Genomic DNA, 16912 nt, shown 5'->3' with positions numbered 1-16912 from the left:
GTGAAATGACCTCCAGCAGTCAAAGTCCCAGAGTGAGTCAGAAGGAAATGTGAGAGATGTTTCATACCAAACCAAAGAAAAAGTTTTTTTCTAGTTCATGAGAAATAACAGCAAGCTTTCACAGCCCCTCCTGTTTGCAAATAGCAGTTGAACTACAACAGCCTGGAAGTCTGGAAGGCTGTTCCAAGTAATGGTTGCTTTGACGAATACAATATAATGTGGGATCTAGACATTAATCTCTGTCTAGAAAATCACCATTTTGGAGTGAAGAAGGTGATCAGAGCTACAAGGGAAAGAAGGATTTGTAGAGGCTTATGCAGGAACACTGAATATGGTGTTCCCCAGTCACAAACCACTGCTCACTCTGAGACCCTGAGCTTGATGCTGTCATGTGGGACCCTTGGAATTAGAATCCAATCATATGACACCCAGCTCTAAGAACTGTAGTCTGACAGCAAATTTAGTTAAATCCCTTACAAACTGTCAGGGACTCCTAGACTCAATAAATCAGAGCTTTTCTAGTCCTGTAATTCTTAAGGAGTCTTCAGGGCCTAAATTAGGCTTCCCAGGTGGCTCAGTGGTAAAGAATCCATCTATCAATGCAGGAGACGCAAGAGCTAGAGTTTGATCTCTGGGTCAGGAAGATCCCCTGGAGGAAGAAATGGCAAACCACTCCAGTATTCTTGCCTGGAAACGTCCATGGACAGAGGACCCTGGCAGGCTACAGTTCACAGGGTTACAAAGAAGTCAGACATGACTAAGCATACACACACACAGGGCCTAAATTATCCTCCAGGCATCCTTAAGTTCCTTCAGCACTTTCTAATAAAATGAAAGGAATGGAGAGTGCAGGCAAGAAACTTTTTATGTGAGACCAGATACAATTAAAGTGCTTAGGGTGTTTCTGTCATTGAGACTGAGAAGAGACTGTATGGTGAAAATGTTCTTAAGTTCTAAACAACTGCCTACTAGGGGCATAATGGTATTTTTAATAGTGTGCATTTTTTAACAGAGAAAAGGAAAAAGAAAAGAAAAAAGCTGTCTGATGGAGAAGTGGGTGAACAGACATGCACTTTGAGGCCCCTTACTATCTCTGGCATTCGGCTCTTTGCTGATGTTGCTAGTATCCTAGATTTACAAACATTCTTGTAAATGGAGCCACAATCTCAGTCTATAAAGGTGAGCATTATAAAAAGTGAAGTAAACCCAGAAAATGATTAACCAAAGCCATCCAACAATGGAACTAAAATAGTTTAGTTTACCAAAATATTCTGCCCATGCAAAATTTCCAAGGGCAGATTCAACTGTTATTTTCAGAAGCAATCCTGAAATCCTGTTCTTAGCTTTCCCGGATATTATCCACTTCTCGGTTTAAACAGTAACCTGTGCTGAGAGTATCATCAGCTCTGTTTATAGTCTGGAAAGTCTGAAGGGAAGGAGGCTTGGAATTCCTTCCTTTAAACTGGAAACAGTTTTATCCTAACATGGCCCCTAAACTGGGAACAATAAAACTTAGAAAAAAAGACAGATTTGTTTGGTCTCTTCTATGCATTAATCTAATGTTTCCAAGACAAAGCAGAAAAAAACTGGGACAGGTGGGTCAAGAAGCAGAATGGGAAAACTGGACAATTGCATTGCATATTCTAAATCAGATGTTCGCACTGCGTTCTCGCTCATCAGACTGAGGTACCATGGATTCTGTATCCATCAAATTAGAAGTAAAAATACGTATTTCAAAAAGAAATAAAATGACTTGTAGACTCAAGGTATTGATAATAGGGCTGTTCCATCTGAACAAAAAGTTGAAAGCTCCCTATTTCTCAAGGGGACCCTTCTATGTAACACCCCCTCCATGTTTAACACATCCATTGGCTATATTCTCGAATGGTGAGTTCTAATTACTAACAAACATTTTCACTGTTCTTATTACTATGGTTCAGATAAAAAAATAACCCTTTCTTATTTCAAAGCTGATTCCCCAGGAACAGGGGTGCGTTTTGGTAGAAACAGTGATGATTCTACCACAATCTGTTGCAGCAGCTGTGCCCGGTCCCCACTGTGACTAACTGCATAGCTCTGCAAAGTGGCTGGAGAGGGGTCCTGGCCCAAGCACAGAGAGAGCACGCCACAGACACGAAAGCTGTGGCTCTGGCCCCAGGAGCAGCGTTCTGCCTCTTGAGAATGAACCCAGCAAGCCTACCTGAGTCAGCTCAGGCTGGGAATATGAGTCATGTGTGTTACCAAGGGTACATCTTGCTGAACTGCAGCACGAATATCCTCAATGGCACCTTCCAAAACAGATCTGGAATCTGCTTCAAGCCTCCCATGAATGACTCAAGAATGAGATTCTTACCGTCTCATGGGGAAAAGCAATGGAAAAGCTTTTAGAAGGGTCACAAAACTGAGGAGTGGGTCGGCTAGCTCCTTCGAGCTGAGTTACAACCTGAGTCTGCTGGAGGAGAGAAAGGGACTGCTAGCGTACCCGCGTCCAAGAGCATCTTCACGATCTCGAAGTTGGAGTGCGACACGCTGTAATGCAGGGCGGTGTTGCCGTTGCCGTCTGCCATGTTGATGACGTGACGCAGGACTTCCGGGGAGATGGCCTCAAAGGCGGCTATGTAGTCCCCCACCATGGCCGGGATGGCCGACTTCTGGCTGGATACACGGAACCACTCGTGCTGGAGGGTGTTCAGACAGAACCTCTGCCAAGACACCAAGCGGTTGGCCATTAGTAGTTCTATTTATAGACCTTTCTGGGACCTAGCTGAAAGCCCAGGAAATCAAGCCTTTTATAGTCAAAGTACATGCAGATAGAATCTGGTCTCAAAGAACAACTAATCAAACCCAGAGCCCTCGGAGAAGCCTCAAATTCCAAACTGAAGTATACCTTCTGATTTGCACACATGCACATGTTCTAACTTCTACACCATTGTGCAAGAATTATACCAGGACCCTAAAATTCTGACTCTGCTAGCAATGAGCTGTTCAAAGCTGGGGAAGATACTTACTCTGTACCTCAGTTTCCTCATCTGCAAAATGGGGGTAATAAAAATGCCTTTCCTTCACCATGTTTGTGATGACAAATGAGGTAATACATGTTAAGTCTCTTAGGCCAGGGTCCATTTATTACTGAACTATTAATATTATGTAGGGAGGGTGGCCTTGAAAATGATTCTCATAGTAACCAGGACAGGAGAAATCATTTGACACAATTAGGTTGCCTCCTTCCTGTCCTGTCCAACTTCAACTCCTTCAACATCCATCTCCACAGCACTAGGCTGGAGACCATAACCATGCAGGCAACCTGATTCTTACTACATCCCAAATAAAAATGTTCAACCACAGAAAGAGAATAAAAAGCAAATTACTTTTTGCTGAAACAAATTACTTTTTCCCATCAGGATCGTCTGCATCTGGTCATCAGCCCCACTTGCCTTCCCTTAGGCTGTGGACACATGAAACTGGCATGTCATAGTTTGGTCACTTGAATGAAAATGTTCCTGACCAGGAAAGAATTCATCTAATTTTTCTTTTCTTCTGTTCACTCACATATTCAGATTTCAATTCTCTGGATACCTCACACAGAGGGAAGGGAAATTATGTCATCTGGGTGTCAAACTCTGTTATAGCTACATATTCAGTGTCCTGATATGGTTACATGGCCCTGGTGTTGCGATCATTCACATTTGGGACTTTTCATAGCACAGTACTTTAAACATGTATTTACTGAATGAATATTCAATAAACAAAAAATGGACCAATCCTGGAGTGTGTGCTAAGAATATGCTTGACAACTGGGGTCCCAGAAATGTTAAGTCCTCCCCGAGGTTCATATAACCTAGCATTATGGGTAGAGTCCCTGGTGGCTCAGAGGTAAAGAATCCACTTGCCAATGTAGGAGACACAGCTTCAATCCCTGGGTCAGGAAGATTCCCTGGAGAAGGAAATGGCAACCCACTCCTCGGAAATCCCATGAACAGAGGAGCCTGGGGGGCTATAGTCCATGGGGGCACAAGAGTCCAACAAGACTTAGCGACTAAACAGCAATAACAACGGGAAAGGTAAAAGTAACAGTATATAACAGCTATAAAATCTGGGGTCTGAAAGCATCAGTTTTAAGTTCAGGTTAAACCTAGTGGGAAATATTAACACTGTAGTGACCTTTCCTGGTCTTATTATTTGTGACCAAGGCACAGGCAGGCACTTAGTCTACCCTGATAAGAGTTCAACATGTACATAGATGTCCCCCTAGGCCAGGGACTCCATTTAGTATTTTCTTCTGTAAACATCACTACTATGCTCCTTTCTCAGTACAATATTTGAAGGTCAAGATTCAGCTGGCTCTGATAAATTTAAGTTTCTAAAGCGATATAAACAGATGTGAAAATACAGCATAATTTAAAAAAATGACGCCATATAACAAGGTAATATGATTTAGCTGGGATAAAAAAACCTACGGGATGAGAACTGAAGACAGGTATCATCCATTCTGAGCACTAACCAGCAGCTACTTATAATCTTTAGGGCCTCAGTTAAAGCAGGATAGACCAGGATAGAATGTCCTGGTGGGCACACGTACGTCCTTCTCCTGTGCTTGCCATCACGAATTTTTCTTCAGATTGTGTTTGTTATATGAGGAAAACTATTTGCCTTTCCAGCATTAACATCCATCTTAACATTTTGGTTTCATAACTCTACAACTTTGTGAGATCTTTGAATCAACTTTCTCATCAGCTGCAGACTTTGATTATTTAGCATAAAACTTCACATTAAATCTTCTACTAATATGCAAAGATTCCAATGAACATTACTATCTAGAATAACATGAAATGCTATATCTTCTCAATGCACTGAATTCAAGTGTCTACCAGAAGCCTGGTCTAACCTATGAAGTGAAGTGAAGAAGTGAAGTTGCTCAGTCATGTCCGACTCTTTGCAACCCCATGCACTATAGCCTACCAGGCTTCTCAGTCCATGGGATTTTCCAGGCAAGAGTGCTGGAGTGGGTTGCCATTTCCTTCTCCAGGGGATCTTCTCAACCCAGGGATTGAACCCAGGTCTCCCACATTGTAGGCAGACGCTTTACCCTCTGAGCCACCAGGGAAGCCCAACCTATGAAAGAAGCTGCAACCCAGCAGTGGCCACAGGACTGGAAAAGGTCAGCTTTCATTCCAATCCCAAAGAAAGGCAATGCCAAAGAATGCAGTAGTTTGTGAGCATCTCACACGCTAGTAAAGTAATGCTCAAAATTCTCCAAGCCAGGCTTCAGCAATACGTGAACCATGAACTCCCTGATGTTCAAGCTGGTTTTAGAAAAGGCAGAGGAACCAGAGATCAAATTGCCAACATCTGCTGGATCATGGAAAAAGCAAGAGAGTTCCAGAAAAACATCTATTTCTGCTTTATTGACTATGCCAAAGCCTTTGACTGTGGGGATCACAATAAACTATGGAAAATTCTGAGAGAGATGGGAATACCAGACCACCTGACCTGCCTCTTGAGAAACCTGTATGCAGGTCAGGAAGCAACAGTTAGAACAGGACATGGAACAACAGACTGATTCCAAATAGGAAAAGGAGTATGTCAAGGCTGTATATTGTCACCCTGCTTATTTAACTTCTCTGAAGAGTACATCATGAGCAACGCTGGGCTGGAAGAAGCAGAAGCTGGAATCAAGATTGCCGGGAGAGGTATCAATAACCGCAGATATGCAGATGACACCACCCTTATGGCAGAAAGTGAAAAGGAACTAAAGAGCCTCTTGATGAAAGTGAAAGTGGAGGGTGAAAAAGTTGGCTTAAAGCTCAACATTCAGAAAACGAAGATCATGGCATCTGGTTCCATCACTTCATGGGAAATAGATGAGGAAACAATGGAAACAGTGTCAGACTTGATTTCTGGGGCTCCAAAATCACTGCAGATGGTGATTGCAGCCATGAAATTAAAAGACGCTTACTCCTTGGAAGAAAAGTTATGACCAACCTAAACAGCATATTCAAAGCAGACACATTACTTTGCCAACAAAGGTCCATCTAGTCAAGGCTATGGGTTTCCCTGTGGTCATGTATGGATGTGAGAGTTGGACTGTGAAGAAAGCTGAGCGCCGAAAAATTGATGCTTTTGAAGTGTGGTGTTGGAGAAGACTCTTGAGAGTCCCTTGGACTGCAAGGAGATCCAACCAGTCCATTCTGAAGGAGATCAGCCCTAGGATTTCTTTGGAAGGAATGATGCTAAAGCTGAAGCTCCAGTACTTTGGCCACCTCATGTGAAGAGTTGACTCATTGGAAAAGACTGTGATGCTAGGAGGGATTGGGGGCAGGAGGAGAAGGGGACGACAGAGGATGAGATGGCTGGATGGCATCATTGACTGGATGAACGTGAGTCTGAGTGAACTCCGGAAGTTGGTGGTGGACAGGGAGGCCTGGTGTGCTGTGATTCATGGGGTTGCAAAGAGTCAGACACGACTGAGTGACTGAACTGAACTGATGTTATGCTATTCATGCTCCGTAAGGCAAAACTGTCTACCTCTTTGCCGCAGGCTTCTAAATCTCTCAAGCAGTGAGCGGCCAACAAGTGCAGTTATTTTTAGGTTTAAAAATAGTGACTGCCTGCATTCCACATCAGAGCATAATACGCAGTTTCATAATTGGAAGGAATGCTGACCTCGGCTCAGATAGGTTTCTCTTAAAAACACAGGCTAACTTAGAAAATTCCAGGACTCTGCTCCCTGGATCACTAGGTTCTGTAAGCAGCCGAACATGCCGAAAGACGATGAATGGCCGCAATTAGCCCTCCTTTCCATATGCAAGTATTTGCCTCACAGATGCTCAGCCCCCAAGAAAAGTTCAGGCTGGAGAAACGAGATCTGCAGTCCGGCCTGAGGGAGACATTCACAGGGTCGCCCGGCGCGCAGGGCAGCAGGATCGTCACTCTGCCCACGCACTAGGAACAGTCTGGTGGGGAAAGAGTGCAGGCAACAACAGCCCAGGGGCAGCCTAGAGACAGGGTCTGTAGGTCAGACTCACCATATCCTTGCTGGTCAAAGCTTTGGGGTCATTTATATTATTTTTCAGTAAGTTGCATGCAGACAACATCTTTTCACTTAATTCATATCTAAAAAGGGGAAAAAATAGAAGAAAGAGAGCTCAAGACTGACTACAGAAGGAAAGGCATCTTTACCTCAAACTCCATAACCCTTTACAAGACCAGGAGCCCCAGGTCAACCTCAGCAGGTTGTGGTGGTGCTAGGTGCCTGCCTGGGAGAGCCCAGATGCCCGAGGTCAGATGCTACACGCAGAGCCAAGGCCTCCAGCCAGAGCTCCGGCCTTATTTCATGAGGGTAGCTTTCAGTTTCACCACTTGGCTTGTGTGGCCTTATGGAGATTTTCCACTTCTTTGGTTCTAAGTTCTTAAACATAGTTTTATTCTTGAGGGGTTGAGGACATCTGAATTACCACACACCCATTATGCTGACCAGTAAACCACACATCTGAAATTACATTTGGTGACTCAGGAAGGGTTTATTTAACCCACATGAAAACATGAACTTAAAAGTCAGATGACATATGGTATATAAAGTATACCTCAATAAACTTTTAAAACAAACAACAGATATCAAAATACTGAGCCATTTGAGAATACTTGAAGTACAAAGACACTTACCTTGTGTTAATGCAGTTAAATATTCATTTGCCAAATTAGTTTTCTGAAATGTTCTAGTTATACTTCACATGGTGAAAAAACATACTGAAATTTCCACCTGTTCTGCTCTCTCCTGTTCTATAAGCATCAATTCCATGTTTGCTAAGTCTTTAGAATTGGCTACACTTTTAGTACATGTTTTAGCCAACCGGAGTGTTTGATATTTCAGCTGCTGTTTATGACAGTCCCAAAGCCATTCTTGTGGTGATCTCAATCACTCAATGAGCAACAAACTATGGGCATGTGACTAATCACATCATCTCTACAGTAAATGTGACCTTTGGTTGAGGCCAAAAACTGTTCCTCTCATATAATCAGTACGGACCCATATCAGTAAGGACACCTGTATAAGGATAAATGGGTAATGGTAAAATCTGAAACTTTAAAATGTGAAATATGTTGGTTACAAAAAATTCTAATATGCCTTTAAATATAAATGGGGTTGTTAAAACAATGGAAGCTTTAGTGGCGCTTAAAAGTTACATGGATGGTGCCTCCACATACAAAGTTAGATATTAAACAGTTAAAGAAACAAAGGTGAACAGATACCAAGCCCTTCTCTTTGCTACCATGAGATCTAGCAGATTTTTACTTCTGCACTTGTATCTACCAGCATCAGGACAAGAAGTACACACCGCTAAGGACACCAGGTAAAGTTTAGCCCTTTTTTGGAGACTGGAAAGATTGATCTATTAAGATTCAACTGCACAATCTGCACAACCAGACAATTCTACTGCCAAAGTACACCACACGTGGGAAGGGTGAAGGGAGGGGGAGGATGTACCACACCTCTCTCTGATTTCCACCTTCTCAGGTTCGCATTCTGGAACCTGGATTTCATCTTCCACCCTGGTGGACGTGAAACCTTCCACATTAACTGCGTGGTGGCCTTCTGACATTCCCCGAGTGTCTTCATCCTCCTCTTCCTCCTCCTCCTCTTCCTCGGGAGGATACTCAGGGACATCACACTCGTCATCTGACTCGGAAGAAGAGCTTTCATCTGAGCTGGAATCATCACTGGAAGTGGTTTCATACCTAGGTGGCAATTGGGAGTTCAGGAGATGCGAGGTGTGCCCGTGAAGACCCAGTGACAGAAATGTTTATGAAGGGAAAGCTGCTAAATGACTCCAGAAATTTCACCAGTGGTTTTCAGACTCTGCACTTAGAAGTTTGGAGTAAAGCCTACTTAGAAATCTGGTGGTTTTGAATGGGTTATCACTTAAAAGGGATAACCAAGGTTGTTGAGCAGTATAAGATAACCACTTGTAGAAAATAATATGTATATATATATATATAGCACCTCTAGCTTAGTGTAAATCAAAGGAAACTTATTTTATGGAAATCAGTTCTGCAGTTGTTCATCTTTCCTGTTCCTTTTCTTTCCCCTTTTCATTCTTCCTATTTTGTACCTTTAATTCTCCTATTGTCCAAGGTGAACAGATTATGTAAGTGACCAACAGTTCCTCTGGTACACACTCTCCAAACTGTGGGACACATTACCCAATAAAACGTTAATGACTTGGAAAGCAGACACCACTAAGTTAAACCTTTGTGGCACGCTTTACTATAAATATTATCTCAACTAACTCTGCATTACTGTTTCCTGTTGAGCCCATGTATGGATTAACAGGATTAACTGCTTTGATTCAACTGCAAGAGGACAAACAGGCTTGACTATTTATTTACCTGGGCCACTTACAAGAGAAGGAATAAAACTAGAACACATTCCATTTAGAAAATGAAGAACTGATGGCACGGCGAGGTTACTCTTCAGGTGAGAGGCCCTACTATTTTGTTTGTAAGCCTGGAGAGCCAACCAAGCACAGCAACCCATTCTGAAGGAGTGGATGACTATCCCTGGCTCATGGAGCAATGCTCTCGGTCTTTGCTGCTCAGTCCTGCCACAAGTAAGTTACAAGCTGTCCAACAATGCAGGCAACCTGCTGCCTGCTGCTTTCCTTGAAGACCTTTTGTTTCATATCAAAGGCGAGAGGATGTAAATTACTCAGCTTCATCAGATATCCTTTCAAGAGCGAAATATCCTTACAGAGAGCAAGAAGAGAGAAGAGAGGCCCAAATGCACCTTTATGAGGAGCGAATCTTCTGTCACCCTATGCGGCAGCATCCTAGACTAGCACCTTTAAATAGGACTTGGGTAGACAGGAGGCAAAGGAAACAGACCATGTATCAACACTAGTACCTCCATCTTTCCTTACCCTCCATTAATGCCAACAAACTGAAGATTCTTTTTTGCTCCATTTGAATCTTTGTTGGCATCTTTCTTCTTCATGATGGACTTCAGCGTACTTTCATTATTTGTACATACTGTGGAGAAGTGAATCATGGTGATCAAAATTAAATATAATTCATACCCATATAAGTAAGTGAATAGGTATTCTTCATGTACATTCACTTTTTATTTATGTAACTAGAGATCGTGGCATGTATATATGAGAAACTTGTCCAAAATCCATTGGAAAATTGTGTGCGTGCAAAGAAAATAATTCAAAGTTCCATTAATAACATTCTTTAAATGTAAAAAAAAAATCCATTAGTCCTTCCAGACATAACAAAAGCAGTGACAACTAGCATCTATATCAGGCTTTACTGTTTATAAAGTGATGTCATATCTCACTTGATCCTCAAAAACCATCTAGGCACTAAGATAGGGATTATTATGGTTTTTTTTTTTTTCAGTTGAGATAAACCTAGAAAAATTTATACCTGCCAGACTGTGAAACAGTGAAATGCTGTTTAAAACATTTGTAATTTGCAACATCAGATGAGTTTTCTTAAGGGAAGCTCATTTCTTAAGGGGACTTTCTTTGATAATCTTAAGAGATATTCTAGGCCTACTTGCTAACAACTGTGTAATCATTTTTCCTGGTCAATTTATAAGAAACATGGGCATTAGACTAGAATGCTGACAACTCTGGTCCTATGCTGATGCTGAGAAGGGCTGTGAGTGAGGAGAGTTACCATAGAGGCCAGCGGCTATCTGGTCGTCCGTCAGGTTCACTGGAGACAGCATGCTCTCCTGGGTGGGGAAGGCATCCTGGCTGCCGATGGGCTTCCCTTCCGTGGTCCCCACCTCCTGCAGGGATGTCTGTGAGTTTAATGGCCCTCCTGACTGAAGGCCTCCACACTTACAGGTGTATTCCAAATTACTGCCTGTGAGGAAGGAGAAGGATGGACAAATGTGTGATGCTAGGACCAGATAAAATATGCTAAACAGTTTTTTAAAAAATTCTTGCAATTCATCATTTTCTCAAGCACTTTTCTGGTGTTTTCTTTCTGCATAATTAGCACTACTATCCAAGCCATCTAAAAATCAAACCCCCAAGGCCTTCTTGACTCTGACCTCTTCCCTTTGACCACATCCGGGCCGGTCCTTCTAGCTCCGCAGTGCCTCTCTTCTGTCTGTTCTGGCGCTGCCACCTTACCTTACCCTGGACCACCAGTGCAGCATCCCGACTGTCCCTCCTCCTTCACATTTACCCCTCTCCCATACTGCTACAGAGGAGAATTCCCACTCAGCTCAAATCCCATCCTTATTCCAGCTCAAACACAACGTGAAAAATCTAAAACTCTCTCTACCACTCAGAAAATATAGTTCATGCTATCAATACTTAGCCAGATATTCTAACATCTGCCACTTGGCACTAGCTTACCTCTCCAAGGTTATTTCCCACTACACCTGTGGTCTTTTGGGGGTGCATCCCAGCAAATGGAACTCCTCCCAGTGTAGAAAGTGGGGTCTCCTCTTACAAGCACACCTGCCTCAGTTTACTCTCTTCTGCCTGTTGCTGCTCTCCCTCACACGGACAACCCTCCCATTACTTCCTCTTCCAAGCCTTCCCTCATCTCCCCACTGGACACTAACTCTCCTTTCTCTGAACTCTCAAGGCCCGTCTTTAAGACTCTCCTATAAGATCTATAATACAAGGTACTAGCTGGTTCCTTAGACTCCCTTCTTGTCTGTAAATATTTTAAAGGCCTACAAAACTGATCTAATCAGCTTTGCTTCTCTCACTGCATCTTCTAGGTTGCTTTTACTTATGTTAGGTACTTAATATCTGTTCACTGATGAAGCAGAAAAACTGTATTATGTGATATATATATATATATATACATATATATATATGTATATATATGTATAGCACAGAATTTGTGGGCTTCCCAGCTGGTGGTAGTGGTAGAGAACCAGCCTGCCAATGCAGGAGACATAAGAAACACAGGTTTGATCCCTGGGTTGGGAAGATCCCCTGGTGGAGGAAATGGCTCCCTACGCCAGTATTCTTGCCTAGAGAATCCCATGGACAGAAGAGCCTCGTGGGTTACAGTCCACAGGGTCACAAAGGGTCCGACATGACTGAGGTGACTAAGCGCACACACGCACACAGAATTTTCAATGTGGCTGACGCTTCTTAATTCTGTTCAACAGCAGCACAGTTCTTCCTCCTTTAGTTCCGTAGGCACTGGGACCTCTCTGGTGCTTTCTGCACAAATCCACCTCCCAACTCAGCATGGACAGAGAGTACTGAATGCAGCCCTTCAAATAATGTTCAACTGCCCCACGACCTGACGTGACCCCTGACAGAGAATAAGAAATGTCTCCAGTGCCTTTTCAGGCTCCAAAATCACTGTGGATGGTGACTGTAGCCATGAAATTAAAAGACGCTTGCTCCTTGGAAAGAAAGCTCTGACAAACCTAGATAGCATATTAAAAAGCAGAGACATCACGTCACTGACAAAGGTCTGTCCAGTCAAAGCTATGATTTTTCCAGTAGTCATGTACAGATATAAGAGTAGGGCTATAAAGAAGGCTGAGGGCTGAAGAACTGATACTTTTGAACTGTGGCGCTGGAGAAGACTCTTGAGAGTCTCTTGGACAGCAACTAATCAATCTTAAAGGAAATCAGCCCTGAATATTCATTGGAAGAAATGATGCTGAAGCTGAAGCTCCCATACTTTGGCTAGCCAAAGCAAAGAGCCGAGTCATTGGAAAAGACCCTGATGCTGGGAAAGATTTAAGCAAAAGGAGAAGAGGGTGACAGAGAATGAGATGGTGAGATAACACCACCGACTCAATGGACATGAGTTTGAGCAAACCCAGGGAGACAGTGAAGGACAGGGAAGCCTGGTGTGCTGCAGTCCACGTGGTCACCAAGAGTCAGACATGACTTGTCAACCAAACAGCAGCAGCAACCAGTGCCTTTGCTTTAAGTAAACAAAGCAGGGCATTTATCTTCATTCCTCCTTTTCCAGCTTCATTCATCATTACTTCGAAATTACTACAGTAACCTCCATAGAGTCTCAACAGTTAATCCTCAAGTGCCAAAACACTCCCTAGAGAAACATCTTCACTAGGCACTTCCCCATTCAAGAACGAGCAATGATTTTTAAAATGCAAATACATTAACAGTTTTATTGTTGTGAAACCTTAAACAGTCACAAAAGTAGAGAACGGTATAATAAATCCCTCTGTTTCCATCACTAGCTTCAATAACGATCAGCTATCTGGTTTCATCTATACTGCTTCCAGCCATTCACAATGATTCTTCTGAAGCAAAAGGTGAAGATCCTATCACTTTCATTCATAAATATTTCAGTATATATTCCTAACACATTCTTAAAAAAATAAGCATAAAGCTAAAACCATCAAATCTAAAAAAAGATAATTTGAAAGTATTATATACCTGGTCAGTATTCAAATTTCTGCAGTGATCTCTTAATGTTTTTTAATAGTGTTTGAATCAGAACCTCAGTCCTGTATTTCCATTGATTACTATGGTTTTTAAGTCTTTTAATCCATAGTTCTCTTTCCTTCTAAACACAGCTTTAAAAATATTTTTTAAGTTGACGTATAATTTATATAAAATAAAATGAACAGAATTTCAGTGTAGAGTTTGATGAATTTTGGCAAATATACATGTGTGTGTGAGCACCTCCTTAATTTAGCCACAGAACATTTCTGACAACCCAGTAAATGCACACTTCCCGCCTGCTGCCCTTTCCTGGATAATCTTCCCACTGGCGGCAACCACTCCTCTTCTCCAGAACTTGGCTTTGTAAACTAGGGCTTTTAACAGCTCCTCCAGTCAAGGTCCACCTTCTCAAGCAGGTGCCTGAGGATCCTTCACGGTGAACCAGGACAGCTTCTTCTTGCCTGGGGTAGCTGAACTGCTCAACAACTCCTACCCTCTACTTACTCAGAGTGGTCTGGTGACTGAGTAACTCCCACCTCGCTGTCCTTCCTTACTAGGCTTTCTTAACAGGCCTGGAATTTCAGCTTCCTTTACCAGCAGAATTCCACTCATTCTTCTCAAGGGTTGGTGTCATTTCTATTTCCTGTAGCCTTTTTCCTATAATACCATTATACAAAGATCTTTACCCCTTACTGTTCTGCAGGGCTTACTGTCCAGACCAGAATACATCCTGCCCTCTGTTTCCTTGGTCTTATACATCCCTTCTGTGAGAATGTAAGCTCCCTGAAGTCCCTCCATGCTACATTATCTGTGTCCTCTGCAGTGCTCTGAACAGTGCTGGACAACTGAAAGACTTCAGTAAGTGCCTGTGTAATTCAACAGAAAGTCACAGGGATTCTGCTAAGTCTAACGAGCAAGGCAAAGAGCAACAATAAATGTTAAACTAGCTCTCATTAGCTGGGTCAGAGGAAATCTGTCACCTTTATCATCAGAAAATGGTTTCAGAGTTGTTGAAACTCTGGCTGCTCTTGGGTGACCCAGAAACCACTGCCTGATCTTGATAAAGACCCATTGTGTTTAGTGGGCATAGATAAGATGACATACACACCAGCATTAAGACTGACAAATGACTGCTGTGTTCAAGTAAAACACATGAAAAGTGCAGCCAAAAAAGTCAGAATTAAAGTGGCCAACAAGAGTCAATGGTCTCAACCTGGGTGCCCTTAGAATGCCTGAGTTGGGTGTAAGATACAATGAACTATCTGCAGATGGATCCAGTATTAGTGGTTTTTAAAGCTCTCCAAGTGAGACTTCGCTCAGTGGTGAGGAATCGCCTGCCAATGCAGTAGACGCAGGTTTGATCCCTGGTCTGGGGGAGTCCCGTTTGCAGCGGAGCACCTAAGTCTGTGTGTCACAACTACCAGGGCTGTGCTCCGGGGCAGGGGTGAGACGGGGTGGGGGATAGGGGTGGTCTGTAACTACTGAAGCCCACGAGCCCTAGAGTCCACTCTCCACAGCAAGAGAGGCTACCACAACCAGAAGCCTGTGCGCTGCAGCTGGGGAGCGGCCCTTACTTGCCACAGCTAGAGAAAAGCCCACTCAGCAACAAAGACCCAGCATAGCCAAAAATAAATGAATAAATAAGTAAAATTTTTACAAGTTTTGCAAGTGATTCTAATGTGCAGCTAGGATTAAGAACCAGTGAATTTAATTAACCAATCAAAAATTTGCTGAAAACAATGTAAAATTTGACTGCGGTAAACAAGAGTTTAGACTTTCCTTTAAGAAGAGCCAACTCATTGGAAAAGACTCTGATCCTAGGAAAGACTGAAGGCAAAAGAAGAAGGGGGTGGCAGAGGATGAGATGGTTAGCTAGCATCACCAACTCAATGGACATGATTTTAAGCAAACTCTGGGAGATAGTGGGACGGGGGAGCCTGGTGTGCTGCAGTTTATGGGGTCACAAAGAGTCAGATACAACTTAGCAACTGAACAACAAAAACTGATTTCACTCTATCAACTTGGACCATGTGAATTATCAGGAGTTACTGGTGGTTTAGTTAGCAGTCCTGGACCACTAATGGTAGAAGTCCATGACTAACAGTAAATGCCATGCAAACAGTAAGGGTTAAACAACAGGAATCGTCACCAAACACCTTCAGAATTCTGGTACACTGCCCAAGCTGCTCAAAATTTCCACAGCGGGCAATAGTTGTGCAGGTACCACTGGGGAGTCAGTGAACAGGGGAGGGGGCAACTGCAATCTTCGGTCATTAACTCAAACTTATAATGGCCATAAATGCCAGTAAAGCATGAGCTCCGTTTTACAACTTGACCAGATTAGTGATAACTAAGACACAGCAAGTGACAAAAATCTCAGTGTTCCAGAAAATAAGAGCATCCTCAAAGCATTAATCTAATTCTAAAGTACATTTAGCATTTAATATATGGGTAATTTTACTACAAGCTAAGGCAAACTGTAATGAAAAATAAAAAGGAAAACTTTTTTTATGTTTTTGACTTTAGAAATGTTAAAGCTATGTGCATGCTAAGTCGCTTCAGTCGTGTCCAACTCTCCATGACCCCATGGACTGGGGCCCATCAGGCTCCTCTGTCCAAGGGATTCTCCAGGCAAGAATACTGGAGTGGGCTACCATGTCCTCCTCCAGGGGATCCTCCCAACCAGGGACTGAACACGAGTCTCCTATGTCTCCTGCATTGGCAAGCAGGTTCTTTATCATTAGAGCCACTTTTATATATTTTAAAAAACCAATGAAAAACAGAGACAGAGAAGCTTTTAAAGAAATCACCTCCTACAGTCTCCTCTGTGATATTGTTCTGTCTAGAGTGGGTATTAGTTGTTGGCACATAGCAAATATATTTCTAAATTTGTTAGAAAACTGACTTTTATAAATAAAATGGATTTTAAAAGTTGCTTTGTTCACATACTGTAGCTCTTCTGGCATGCTATCTCATATTTTTATTTATAATGCCAAGTGCTTTCTGAAAACACAACTATGAACAGTGTGGCCAACTATTTAATTATGTTATTGTACCAGACTTTCAGTTAAACATTTGATTTGATTTTTAAAGAACATCTAGCTTACTTGTCAAAAAGAAGTAGGACTGAAATTTCTGAGTCATAATGGAAGCCATTCATTTGGCATTTTCTCAAATTGTAACTGAGAATTCAAATGAGTCTAAAATAACACTTCTATTTTTTCCATAAGGAAAAGGGCTTGAGCACAAATGTACCCTTTTCACTCTACATGTTAGTTTGGGGAACAGACAGTAGAGATTATTCATGAAGGATCGCCTTTACTGGTACACATTGCTTTTGAGTGGAAAGTATGTAGCTTTGATGGAGGAGACAGGACAATCCCTTCCTGTCTGTAGGCTCATCTCTCAGAGCTCTTCTTGAACAACCATGCTTGTGGCCACCGACATAAAGTCACTAAATGGTGAGAACTGCAGTGTAATAATTTCTAGGGCCATTTTAGTAT

General features: G+C 42.5%; 1 protein-coding gene across 17 annotated transcripts in view; it reads right to left on the bottom strand.

Annotated features, from left to right (window-relative positions):
* The window catches only part of KANK1 (KN motif and ankyrin repeat domains 1), a 215813-nt gene that overhangs the window by 4785 nt on the left and 194116 nt on the right, over positions 1-16912 (bottom strand). For 12 of the 17 annotated variants that reach the window (XM_069576426.1, XM_069576425.1, XM_069576436.1 and 9 more), the window contains 5 exons: positions 10681-10872; positions 9918-10026; positions 8491-8736; positions 7026-7113; positions 2483-2702 (listed from right to left, as the gene is read on the bottom strand). In XM_069576426.1, the coding sequence (XP_069432527.1) occupies positions 2483-2702; positions 7026-7113; positions 8491-8736; positions 9918-10026; positions 10681-10872 (855 nt within the window). The remainder of the gene's footprint in view (positions 1-2482; positions 2703-7025; positions 7114-8490; positions 8737-9917; positions 10027-10680; positions 10873-16912) is intronic. The other 5 variants (XM_069576427.1, XM_069576442.1, XM_069576435.1 and 2 more) reach the window with 1 other exon arrangement.

This window comes from Ovis canadensis, chromosome 2 (assembly GCF_042477335.2).
Source record: "Ovis canadensis isolate MfBH-ARS-UI-01 breed Bighorn chromosome 2, ARS-UI_OviCan_v2, whole genome shotgun sequence".
Classification (NCBI taxonomy): Eukaryota; Metazoa; Chordata; class Mammalia; order Artiodactyla; family Bovidae; genus Ovis; species Ovis canadensis.
The sequence above is the reverse complement of the archived record's forward strand: the minus strand, read 5'-3'. Positions and strand labels throughout refer to the sequence as shown.